This window comes from Micropterus salmoides, unplaced genomic scaffold (assembly GCF_014851395.1).
Source record: "Micropterus salmoides isolate LMB-PRFRI ecotype aquatic unplaced genomic scaffold, ASM1485139v1 Ms_hic_scaffold_13, whole genome shotgun sequence".
NCBI classification, from domain to species: Eukaryota; Metazoa; Chordata; class Actinopteri; order Centrarchiformes; family Centrarchidae; genus Micropterus; species Micropterus salmoides.
Window position 1 is genome coordinate 16,656,371 of NW_024040374.1, and position 12,436 is coordinate 16,668,806.

Sequence of the window (12,436 nt, forward strand, 5' to 3'; positions counted from 1 at the left end):
CTGTAAACCCAATGGAAAGAAACATGTAAAGAATAACTTTTTTTCCTACATAGATTCAAAACTGCTAACCAGAAACTTAATCTTGTCATTTTTATGAGGTTGGCCACTTTTGTCTCACTGATATTTAATTCTGAAATGCTGTAGCACACAAGTATGTGTACATGCCTATAAATTAAAAAATAAAATATTCCATATCAATATTTATTGGTGTATTTTTGTTTTATTTATTTTATTTAATTCAACATCATTCTTTTGTATCCAAAAATAATTTACATTCATATAAGAATTTATATGAAGAAACATAGGCATATTTACCAATTTTCCTCTTACAGATATATCTATTTAATTGCTTTACAGTTTCATTCGTACAAGTAACTTGTTGTAAAAGGTATCCTTTTATAGCTATGTAACCAAATACTCTCTTGACAAAGGCATACAGTAACAAATGGTTCAGCTCTTGTACTTATGAAGAGCTCAGTTTAAGTGCATCTGCCACTACACAAAGTAAATACAGTAAAAATCATTTCCCCATTACATTATTTTGGATGAGTTATTTACCCTGGTATGTTCACACTGAGTAGAGGTCACTGCGGTAACAGAAAAGAAAACCCTAGCAACAACTGAACACATAATAAACTGTCTTATGTCCCACACCAAGTCTTCAAGAGATTCGTAGCATCAAAATACAATCTAATCTAGTCTTATGATGAGGGCCATGTGAGAGGCGTGCTGGATTTGTTTGGGTCAGAAGCGGTAGGCCAGCTGTTCTGTGAAACTGAACGGTTTGGTTTCGTTGACTGAACACAGCAGGTCCCTCATGCGTCTCGCACGTCGCTCCTCCAGCACCAACCTGCGGGACCGCTCTCGAGCCGCCTGCTGCTCCGCTCGCTTCTCTGCCCGTTTCCGCCTCAGCCACCTGAGGAGGGAGAACAGCAGGAGTGAATTTAATGTTAGCAATTCATACTGAGTGAACTCTCAAATATTTCTATTGTCATACCACGCAAAAAAACATAGCATTATACTGCATACATGAGGATACAATTGTTGATACTACCATTACTAAATTATCAGTAAAAATGTCACCATTATCCTAATATAATCATGAATGTATTTTGACAGCAACATCAAGAGAGACATATTGATACATACGTGAGAGGCCTTGAAATGAGTGAAAAGGTAAAAGTGAACTCACAGTTTGAAGGCACGTTCACACTCCTCGCGGCTGCGTAAAAGGTAACCACTGTCCTCCTCGAGCCTCTTCATCTCCACCAGCTGTCTCTCTTTCTGCTGCTGATCCTGCTTCCTCTGGAGCCACAGCCTGAAGGACTCCTCTCGGTCGCTGGAGTCTCTCTGCATGAGGAAGCAGAAATGCATCCAGTAATAAAGTGGAAACAGTTGCAAATGCTTATTAGAGCAGTGCTTGTGAATTGGCTCTTCTGTGATTCTCCTTCCTCTGTTTATAGACCACTGTCACCACCTCGGATAAAACATTTTTTCTCCTTTGCAGAGGAGAATTTTGGAAATTTGACTACAGTGTCTAAATGCACAAAATGCAGAGGTTTTCCTGCTTTGAGTTAAGAATAATTCTTAGGTATTTGTTAATACTGGATAGTGGCTGACTAGTCATTAAAGACAGTAGTAATGTCTGATCACAACATATATGTAAGAGCATAATTCCTACTAGAGCCCAAACAGTCCCCTCAGTGAATCCTCACTCTGAATTAAGCCCATTATATATCACTGCTGTGTTCTACATCTATGCTCTGTTAGGTTGGTATACCCCCTTGTGGCCACACCTTAGAATTCATCCTCTCCATCTCCTGGGCTCGATGGATCCTCCTCTCCTCCTGAAACTGCTCTCTCTTCCTCATCATCCAGGCCTTAAACGCCACCTCGTTCTCCTGCCTCTTCTGCTCTTCTTCCTCACGTTTCATCTGCTCTGCCTGATATGAGATACAGGAGTGATTTAAACAGTGATTTAAGTCATTAACAGCAAGCCTTAAAGTGGAAATATAAATGTAACGCATGTGCTATTTTGATGTACTACTGGTGAGAGTTCAGAACTTTTTTTGCCCAACTATATCACTTCTTTCCCACCTCTCTGGCCCGCTTCTCCTTCCTTTCCTGGATCCTCTGCAGCAGCTCTTTCTGCTGTGGGGAGAGGGTGTAGGTGGCCTGGCAGGGTATCCCGGTGGCCGACTGCACCCGCCGCTTGCTTCCATTTCTCTGGCCCCCTCTCTGGCTGTGGCTGGCTGAGCTGGGCCTGCTCCTGGGCTGAGCTGGAGGTCTGGGGGCACAGAGGTGATCATTGCCTTTCTGGAAGGGGGTAGAGTCGGCACGAGGAGAGGAGGAAGACCTGTTGATCTTACTGCCACTCACAGTCTGCTCCTGGGGACGTGGGGAGGACCGCGGGTAGTCACTGTAGTTGTTTGCTATTGGAGGGAGAAGGCCTTGACTCTCCACCTCTTTCAGGCTGACCAGGTCAAATTTACCATCCTTTTCTACAAGGACTCTGCCCTCCTTGACCGCCTGCCCTCCCTCACTGCTCTCCCCAGCCATGTCAGATCCTCCAAATCCTACACTCTCCTCCCGAGGGGAAAGTTTTAGCTCCGAAAGCTTCCCTGACACTTCAATCTCTGCCTCTGAATCCATGGCTCTGTCCTTGCTGCCTTTCCCCCCGTCCACCTCACCACTGCCGCCATCTTTCTCAAACTGCAGCGGAGGCACCACCAGATCCACCAGCTTCTCTTTAAAATGCAGCCGCCTGCGCCTTGTCATATCCGGAGCTTCCTGGTCCTGCAGCTCCCGGTTAGCCTGCTGGATCTTCTCCATAATGTACTTCTTCTCCTCATCTGTCTGGTCATCCATCCCTGGAGGAGGAGGGACTAATGGCGATGACTTATTTGGGCTGTCACTGTCTGAGTCAAATTCTAATGGCTCCATAGGCGAGGGCCACCTCTCTTCATCTTCTTCCAACTCCTCTGTTTTGTTGCCTCTCTTCTCCTCCTTGTGGCTTTTCGGCTTTCTTTTCATTCGTTGCCATTTTTCATCCTTCTCCAGTTCTTTGTCAATGTCTGCTTCTATGTCCTCAAAGTCAGGACCCTGTGGGGTGGAAAGGCAGACACTCTGCGTTCATTCATTTGAATGTAAAAGAATGAGCAACATCAAAACTTAGCAGGTAATAGGCGTGCTGGTGTGATAACAGACATGTGTAAGTGTGTTCATCAATATTGCATCCGGCGGCGGCACAGTGAAAGTATGTCACTGCATGTCAATAGAGTTGGTTTCACATGGAATAGGAAGATGTTCCAGCTCAGGTAATTCAACACTACTCACTGTCACACTTTCACAGAGCGGGGTCAGGGACCCATGCAGCATACAGTCTGCAGTAAATAGAGCAGTACTCAGTTTCACACAATAAAACAAAGAAGCAGGTAGAAAACAGAAAGTTTAAATAGGTCAGTCTGTGCAATTAGTTTCTATAAATTGCAGTTTGTACAGTGAGGCCCGACTTACCTGGTCCTCCCCCCGGCCTTCCTCACTGATCAGCCAGTCCAGATCCTTCTCAAAGTCGTCCTCATATTCCTCCTGGGACTTTGTGCAAACCACCTCACTCATTATCTTCACTAGAAGAAGATCAGACACAAATTTCAGACATAATTCTTGCTGCAGCAGAGCTAGTGAAGGAAAGTGATCATCGGCCCATATCTCAATATCTACGGCTCAGATAACCCAGAAACTAGTTCTGGATATTCATGTTCCCAAAAGGATGATTACTAATTATTTTGAATTTAGCGCCACCATTGGGCCAACTATCCTCTTGACGCACACATGGTCCATGATAAGGTCTCTAATATGGACATTCATGGGCCCCAGAAGATCATTTTTAATGTTTTTGATGTCCTCCAGACTTGTCCTCTTGTACCAACTTCAAGCCAAAACTCACATTTGTAACGATGACTGCCATACCTGTAGGTCACTGCTGGGCTAAAACCTTTTTTAAATTCAATTTTTAATTATTTATTTTATCATAGTAAAGGGCAGGGAAACAACCGAATTTCCATCCCTGCAGTTTCAGTTCTCACTCTTACTTAAAAGAATTACAAATATTTAGTACAAGGTGTTTGGTTTATCTATAACTAATGACATCGTTGACATGTCTGGATGTCAATAATAATACAAATGTATGAAATTTTGTGTTAAACTCTGCCAATTGAAGACACATATAGCTGGGATATAGATATTATTATTATTATATTCAGAAACAATGTGTGTGCTCTAAATTTCAGTTCGAGGTTCAATGTACATTTAGTTGTCATTCTCCAACACGGGGCTGTACAATCAAATTAAAGTTGTAGTCCCCCTTCACGCTACACAACCAGAACATGAATACAAATATTTAGAATTAAAATAGAATAAAAATAAAAGCAATGCATAAAGTTATCTATAAATTTATTATACAAGGTAGTGGTATGGTAATGTGCAATACCAGAATAACAGAAAGTTCCATGTGTGTGTGAATAATAACTATTCCACTATCAGACACATAGCAATCACATTAAATTAGACATTCTGGAGCAAATAAAACATAATTTCATACAAATAAGAAAATATGACTGTATTGTTAATTGTTTTATAATGCGTCAATGCATTGCAGTTGATAATGTTTTATTCAGCACTATATTGCCATTTCTTGACATCAAGGTTGGTGAGGTGGGATTGGTGGCAATGGGTGACTGAAGATGTTAACAGACATACAGCACAGCCTAGCCTACAGTAGAGTACAGGGCAGATCAGGATATACCATCAGGTTCAATCTATTTGGATGATCAAAACATCACGTGAATCAAATTACAAGCAAAAATTTTCCACATTATACATTTACTTTAATATTTGTGTCACATCACATCAGTTCACATTGATTTTTTTGATACAATCAGTGTTATACCATCCATGAATCCACCCTATCAATAACTGCTCATAATCTCAGTGTGTCATGTGGATATATGGGCTTTACAGAACTGTGGGCTCCTGCAGCCTACTTGTGTTTTAGGGATTGATCTACTCCTGCTGGACAGAAATCACTACTACAGAGTAACTAATAAACTCTTTTTTGTCAGAAATATGCCCTGTGTGTACCTTTTTATATACAGTCTATGGTGTGCACACATATAGGTTGTGTTTACTGCCGCTATGGTTCTGTCAGAGCCAGTTTCACTGGCTTCAAGACAGTTTAACATACACAGACTCTAATCCAGTTTATTTTAATGCTCTGTGAGCTATAAAAATAAACAGGACAGAGACAGAATTAAGAGGGTGAGTTGTAGGGCACACTTCTTGCCACATTTCTTCTATGTAACCCAATATTTTTGGCAAATGGGAATTAAAAAGCAGTAGAAATGGTGGTCAATATGGTAGATAGTAAACTCACCACAGCTGGTTCTTGCGTAGGATTCCTGTTGAGTTAAAAGCGGTGAAAGAAAACATACACCCCGGTTGTTTTGTGACTATCACTCCATCTAACTGGTCCACATAGTGCCTGGCTGTCTGCAGAGCAACACCTGTGTACATAATCTCCTTCTAGTCCCCTCTACAGCCCTGAAAGGTTTAACAGGCCCGTCGTCATAGAGACCTACAACACGCTTTACTACTTTGCGCATGCGCACACTGAACACGCGCATAACAAAACTCACAATAAAAATCTCCATGTAGGCCTACTCATTATAAACAAAGGGAAACATCCAAACTGTACCCAGAACCCTCCAGAAAAAAACGAATAGCCAGTTACACTATCATAGGAGATTCAAAATGAATAAAATGACATTCACATGAATTCAACCAGTGTTCTCTTTCCTCGCTCTAAGAGATTTAAAGCATTAAAATAAAAATGTCATGTCAATGTTTTAGCCGCAGAAGAAAACTACTTCTGTTTGTTTGGGTGTGTGCACTATTAAAGCACCATATCAACTGAAAACTCATCAACGCAGACCTTAAAGTGAATCTATTTTATATATATAACTTATCTTGTAGAGAAGTAATGATAAATAGTTGCAGACAAATAGATAAAATCAGGCCAAATATAAAATAATACTCAAAACAAAGAACAACAGAGAAGAAGGCAGAAATAGTCCCGACCTGTTTTACTTAATTAGCCTACACATGGGTTTTGATTGGTTATACATAATACAACATTAAATAGGCTACTGGTCGTTGTGAAACATTCATCTGGTGTCGCCCACAGATGGGCACTGTTCCACCTCTACATTGGCTACAGCAGGGCCTGAAGGGTACCGTGGACACTGTGTCACCAAAGTTGTTATAGCCCCAACTCGTTTGCCGTTTTTGTTTCCTAGTCTAGATCAGTAAATCAGTAAAGTCTAAGTTAAAATTTAAATAAGACATAAGACAAAGAAGAGAAAGTTACAATCCAAAACAATTAAATAATTATGTAACGAATCATGATTTACACACAACACAGCGTTTGTTTGTTTTTACTAATGACATACAGTTGACATCGTGAACAAAATAATTAATTTTAGCGTTGAGTAGCCTATTAACTTGTACATGTTTTATTGTTTGTGTGTAAAATGTCTTCACATGGTAAGCACAAAACACGGAGCATATGAGGAATCCTTGAAGGCAACATTTGTTTTAGGCGCATTGCCCTCTGGGTCTTGGAGTTCACTGTAGACCTTCACTGCTCGGAGAGCTCGGTACCGCGAACGACAAAGAACGACATTCTCCGTGTTGCCTCTGTCACTACCGAGGAACTACCTACAGTCAGTGGGAACTACACGCCCCTTGAGTTGACGCACGACTGATAGCACGTAGCAACAACTTCTGATAATGTTTTGAGTAAGAAGGCTACATATTAACTGACAACGGGCGCCAAGCACAGAGGGAAGAGCGGCTGTTTCTCCTACAATGGCCACCATCGTCTTTTGCTGTGTAAACAAAACGGCTCGGACTACCGCGAGACGATGTTTGATTTCTCATTTAAAGGGACTTCCTAGCCCAGGAACGTCTCATTTGCCGTTATCCTCCACTTACAGCACGCCGCCGTCTTTCCTTCCTGGGACGAGATGGTTTTTCAAGGGTTTCAGCGTGCGCTTCATGTCTCATGGGACCGCAGGCAGATCCGCAGCCGGGCGAACCAGAAGGGGAGCCCTGGCGCTCTGTGGAGCCGCAGCAGTAACAGCAGCAGCAGTGGGGTTTTTAGCCAACGCCGACCACTTCCGGCGTGCTGAAATGGCAACGAAAGTCTCTCAAGCCGCTGTGGAAAAGGAGGAAGAGGGGGGCATCCTGGAAAGATGCCGGGGGTTCATGTCTCCTCCGGTGACCGACATCGGTGTGCTGCAGGAGAGGAAAGGGGAGATGCGTACGAGGATGGAGATGCTGATCATGGAGACGCAGGCCGAGTTCTGCAAAGCCCTGCAGGAGGTGGACGGTGGGAAGTTCAAGGTGGACCGGTGGGAGAGGAAGGAAGGTGAGGGGATATGTTATACACTGAAACTGCAAAATGCCTATTAAGATTCGCAAGGTATTGAACAGCATGACGTGTTTTGTGCTGAAAGCATCATGGCCACAGATGCATGCAAGAAAGGGGCAGAAGGCCTAATCTGCCAGGAAACAGAACAACCTATTTTAATTTATTCCCGTGTGTGTGTGTGTGTGTGTGTGTGTGTGTGTGTGTGTGAGGTGGTGGAGGAATCAGCTGTGTGATGCAAGATGGAAAGGTGTTTGAGAAGGCAGGGGTCAATGTGTCAGTTGTGTTTGGAAACCTGACCGAGGAGGCCGCCAGGCAGATGAGGAGCAGAGGGAAAGTCCTCAAAGGAAAAGATGGTAAGTTCTGCTAACTTGATATTTGTATTCAGATTTAAAGCTTGACTAGAGGTGTGGTAACTGAGTAAGGGATGAAGTTTCACATTTTTCTCCCAGGTAAGCTGCCATTTTGTGCCATGGGTGTGAGCTCTGTTATCCACCCTAAGAACCCTCACATCCCCACAGTGCACTTCAACTACAGATACTTTGAGATCGAAGAGGAAGATGGTGAGTGTGCGACGGTCAGTCGTTGATGTCAGCAGCTGCGTCTTGGTGTCAGTGACACTATTGAGTACATGAATGAATGATAACCCTTGTGTCTTTCTTCCTTGTCTCTGTGTGTCCCAGGCTCTAAGCAGTGGTGGTTTGGTGGAGGCACAGACCTGACTCCAGTTTATATCGATAAAGAAGATGCGTTTCACTTCCACAACACCCTGAAGGAGGCCTGTGACAAGCACCACCCGCAGTACTACCCCGACTTTAAGAAATGGTACAGTTTGACTCAAGATTAGTCCTGAGGTGTGTACATCAGCACGTGCACATCTGTAGGCCTGATTTCTGTGTATTAGTGTGTGTGTGTGTGTGTGTGTGGATTACAATGGGTGTAGCCTCAGTGTAAGGTGATGATAAGAGGATATCTGCCTAAAATCTGCAGTTGCAGAAAAACCGTTGCGCCATGACCATTAGTTTGTGAATGACCATTGGGGATATGAAAAAGGATGGGTGTGGTTTATCTGTCGCTTGCAATAAGTACATTTGGTCAGCTTAATCTGAAGTTAAATTTAAAAGGAATAGTTAAGGGAGGAAATACCTTTCTTGTTAAGATGAGAAGATTAACGTCACTCTCATATCTGTCCCTTAAATATGAAGCTGCAGACTTTATACCTACGGACAGAGCCAGGCTAGCTGTTTTCCCCTGTTTCCAGTCTTTATGCTAAGCTAAACAAATTATCTACAGGCGTTAGCTTCATGGACAGGCAGATGTGAGAGTTCAACTTAACTTAACTCTCATTTAAATTCACTATAGCTTTCACCTGACCATACTTTTAATTCCTTTTGTCGTAACTGTACTTTTACTGACTTTTTATGAGTGCCTTTAATAATATAAAATGTGCATTTCCCATAGTCCAGCCCTGGTTTAAAAAAAAGACAGAAAAGAAAAATGGGAAAAGCTGTTGGTCTATGTATTTGGGTCTACTTGTACATTTTGTTGTGTAGTGTTTAAATGAAGTTGCTAATATACCTGTGCAGGTTGTTCTCAAACCTGTTTCCACAATTATCTATAAATATGTTAGCACAATGTATTGCCAGACGTTCAAATTAAAAGATTTTCCTGTCTAATTATTCTGGTGTGTAGGTGTGACAGATACTTCTACGTCCGGCACAGAGGAGAGACTCGGGGTATAGGAGGGATCTTCTTCGATGACCTGGATGCCCCGAGCCATGAGGAGGCATTCAACTTTGTCAAGAGCTGTGCCCGCACTGTTGTGCCCTGTTACCTACCCATCGTATACAAACACCTCAACGACTCCTTTACCCCTGAGGAGAAGCACTGGCAGCAGGTACGAAGAGGAAGGTGAGCACAAAAAATAACCAGTGGGTGATACTGACATACATAAATGAATTTTCTATAGGAGATTGTTAAAATCAGAATTGATCATAACTGAAAGGCCAGATTTGATTTATCCATACACACCATTGCGGCTTCAAATGTCAATCAATTACGAATGAATAAACAAAATATATATATATATATATATATATATATATATATACACACCAAACTTGCTTATGATAGATGAGCTGGCACATCTCTCTGGCCCAGCAGGGAGTCTTGAATTATTTAGTGAGAGACTACAACATATAAAATGAGCTGAAGAGCTTGTTTATGAATGGGGAGAAGCGTGACAGTGAGCTAGAAACTCAGACAGGGGTTGGATGGGTGAGATAAAGGAGGAGAAAGAAGAGGCAGGACTAGAGTGAATGGCATGAATGAGCCCCGGTCTCAGTCTCATCAATGAACTTCGGTAAACTTTACAATTACTTTGAAGTTGTGTGGTTATGCAGCTGAGAGTGCAGATAAATTAGAACTTAAGCAAAAAGGATAATGTGAGTTTGGTTACTTTTTGCCATTAGAAAGGTTCATGCACTGCGGCCATTATGTCAGAGCTGCGCACCAGCATGAAAAAGCACCTACCTGGAAGACTGCAATTATTATGCAACAATAACTTTTACTAAAAAATAAATGTGACTAACTGATCGATGCAGCGTAGACCACAGAGGTAAAGTTACTATTTTTACCAAGGGAGTCTTTAGGGGTGGGAAAAAATTCTTATGCTCTAATTAGATGCATTGTGATGCAGACGTGGAAGATTCTGACTCGATTAACAAATGTCAAAAAATCAATTATTTAAATGTTAATTGATAATGTAATATTGAGAGAACACAAAAGGCAGAACTCGCGGAAGTGCAGCACGTCTGTGGCGTGCACATAACAGAGACCAGTGGTCCCCCTGTATTCGGCACACCACCGCTGCGGAATGAATAACCACCCTATTGAAATGTCACACCATCATTAATATCAATGCGCAAGTGATGATTTTAACTCGCACACTGTGCGAGCATGTTGACACTCAATGCTAGACAAAATTGGTGTACAGGTTTGTCCTGTATACTGTACAACGTGATAATTATATTTCAGTTTTCAGAGGAGTCTGACAACTGGTTGTTAAAGAAATGAAGGACCATGGAGCTGAGGTTAGTGAAGAAAATTAGGGATGCAAGTCCTTTTAAGCTAATAAGGAGATATTTCTTTTGTATTGCATTGATAATCGTTTAAAAGTGCATCGCAGCACTCTGAATCGTTATCAAATCGAATCGTGCCCAGAGATTCCCACCCCTAGAGTCTGGTGGCTTTGACAAGAGCTGTATAGTGACTGTTTCTTGTTAAACAAAAATTATCTTACTCTTCTTCAGTCTCTGTGCGGATCCTTTCCATAATGTTGTCAAGACTCTTTAAATAACAATCCAAGCCTGTAGGTGGCAAAAACAAACACTTAAGTGAACGTACTTTGACAGGGAAAGGATTACGTTGCTTCCCCATTTTGCTGCTCAATACTGGACCAATTTCAAAACATGTTGTCGCACTTAGTCACATTGACACAAAGATAGGGGAAAATGGGTTCCAGGTTGAAAAATACGTAACGTACCCTTTAAGTAAATAACTTGAAGCCAGGTGTCTACAGCAGGGTTTGTGTGTTTTATGTTTTAGATACGTGGAGTTCAACCTGGTGTATGACAGGGGAGTGAAGTTTGGCTTGGCCACGCCTGGCTCGAGGATTGAGAGCATTCTCATGTCCCTGCCCCTCACTGCTAGGTAAGATAACACCGGTTTGAAGCAGTGCTAGCTGTGCTGCTCATGTATGACTTGTTATGTGTTGCTTGTTAACGAACTGGCTGACCCTTCATTCTCAGGTGGGAGTACATGCATGAGCCTGCTAAAGGTACCCAGGAGGCTGAGATGCTGGAGGTATTGCGAAACCCCAAGGAATGGGTGTGACCGCAGTGTTAACGGGTTTATATGTCAATATGAACAAAACATCCAGGTCTTTGTTGTATTTTATAAAGGTATGACCTGTTTGACTAGATCAGCAGTGACACTGTGTTTACCAAAATAATAGAGGGTTGAGTTGCACTGATCTGAAGACTTTTTAAATCTGCGTTGGTACTTTTCTCTCTTTCCTGTTTGCTATGTTTTATCAAATCAGCCTTGTTAACACTTAATCACACTGGGATTACATTTCTAATTATTAGACATTTGTGTTTCAAATTTGATGACTGAGCTTTGTGCCATTGCTTAATGCCTAGAAAACTAAATGGTGTTAACTTCACAGGTGGCCAATGTACCTGCTTTTAAGCCATCTCCCACTGATGCGCTCCTTTTTAAGAAGTGTTTGTGTCGAACGCTAACTGGCGTTTTGTTTTCTGTGCCTGGACTAAATGCTGCTTGCTCTGCTTGGAAGCTGTCAGAGCTCTGCCCTCCTCTACTCTTCTTTAACAAAGTACTGAAAGGGAAATTAGGGACAAACTGAGCCACTGTATGTATGTATGCATATATGTGTGACACCACTGGTATCAAATGTTAATAAATGTGGTTTTGATGTTTCAGTGCATCCGCTCACAACAATGGGTTATTTTTGACAATCAAAGCTAAACAGTAAGAATGGACTGATCCCTCTTGAGCCTCATTTTTATGTTGGTTTGTCGTTCATTGGGGGTTAATGAGTCACTCGCTGGTTTGTTTGAACAGCAGTAAACAATACCTGGATTTTGGATCGTGTTCCACAGAGGATAGATGTGAATCACAGGCCAGGTGGCTCCGTGAAAAAGGAAGAATGTTTGGAAACACAGTGCCATCTGAAATCTAAAAATTTATAACTAAAAATTATGATAAATTGTTTGTTTCATTACCCTTTGAACCTAATCTTCCATATAAAAACTTTGCTCATTAAAGTTCTTTTCCACTATAAATCCCATTTTTCCATTTGTTCCAGCACTTAAGTCAACAACTCAATCCACCTAATTTTTATGGCTTCTTTCTTAATTTCTTCAGTAC

General features: G+C 41.9%; 2 protein-coding genes across 3 annotated transcripts; one reads left to right on the forward strand and one right to left on the reverse strand.

The window, feature by feature from the left end:
- Positions 1–43: 43 nt before the first annotated feature.
- On the reverse strand, positions 44–6,911 carry ccdc181 (coiled-coil domain containing 181). 2 transcript variants are annotated; one of them, XM_038715823.1, is made up of 6 exons: positions 5,432–6,911; positions 3,517–3,626; positions 2,098–3,102; positions 1,797–1,943; positions 1,193–1,350; positions 44–916 (listed from the first exon to the last, which is right to left on the reverse strand). In XM_038715823.1, exons 2-6 carry the CDS (start codon positions 3,616–3,618, stop codon positions 745–747), a joined length of 1,584 nt encoding a protein of 527 aa, XP_038571751.1. In that variant the 5' UTR covers positions 3,619–3,626; positions 5,432–6,911; the 3' UTR covers positions 44–744. The 2 variants fall into 2 exon arrangements, with proteins under 2 accessions (XP_038571751.1, XP_038571752.1); XM_038715824.1 differs by lacking the exon at positions 5,432–6,911 and adding an exon at positions 3,337–3,383.
- Positions 6,912–6,924: 13 nt separating this feature from the next.
- cpox (coproporphyrinogen oxidase) lies at positions 6,925–12,345 on the forward strand. Its single transcript, XM_038715825.1, has 7 exons — positions 6,925–7,486; positions 7,699–7,842; positions 7,939–8,049; positions 8,170–8,311; positions 9,179–9,397; positions 11,093–11,197; positions 11,296–12,345. Exons 1-7 carry the CDS (start codon positions 6,925–6,927, stop codon positions 11,378–11,380), a joined length of 1,368 nt encoding a protein of 455 aa, XP_038571753.1. The 3' UTR covers positions 11,381–12,345.
- Positions 12,346–12,436: the final 91 nt, after the last annotated feature.

Excerpts from the sequence above, each read along its gene's own strand:
- ccdc181 (XM_038715823.1), bottom strand. The coding sequence starts at position 3,618 with ATGAGTGAGGTGGTTTGCACAAAGTCCCAGGAGGAATATGAGGACGAC. Across the intron at positions 1,944-2,097 it reads AGGAGAAGCGGGCCAGAGAG|GCAGAGCAGATGAAACGTGA; the intron begins GTGGGAAAGAAG and ends ATCTCATATCAG. Across the intron at positions 917-1,192 it reads TGTGAACGTGCCTTCAAACT|GTGGCTGAGGCGGAAACGGG; the intron begins GTGAGTTCACTT and ends CTCCCTCCTCAG.
- cpox (XM_038715825.1), top strand. The coding sequence starts at position 6,925 with ATGGCCACCATCGTCTTTTGCTGTGTAAACAAAACGGCTCGGACTACC. Across the intron at positions 7,487-7,698 it reads CCGGTGGGAGAGGAAGGAAG|GTGGTGGAGGAATCAGCTGT; the intron begins GTGAGGGGATAT and ends TGTGTGTGTGAG. Across the intron at positions 11,198-11,295 it reads TCCCTGCCCCTCACTGCTAG|GTGGGAGTACATGCATGAGC; the intron begins GTAAGATAACAC and ends CTTCATTCTCAG.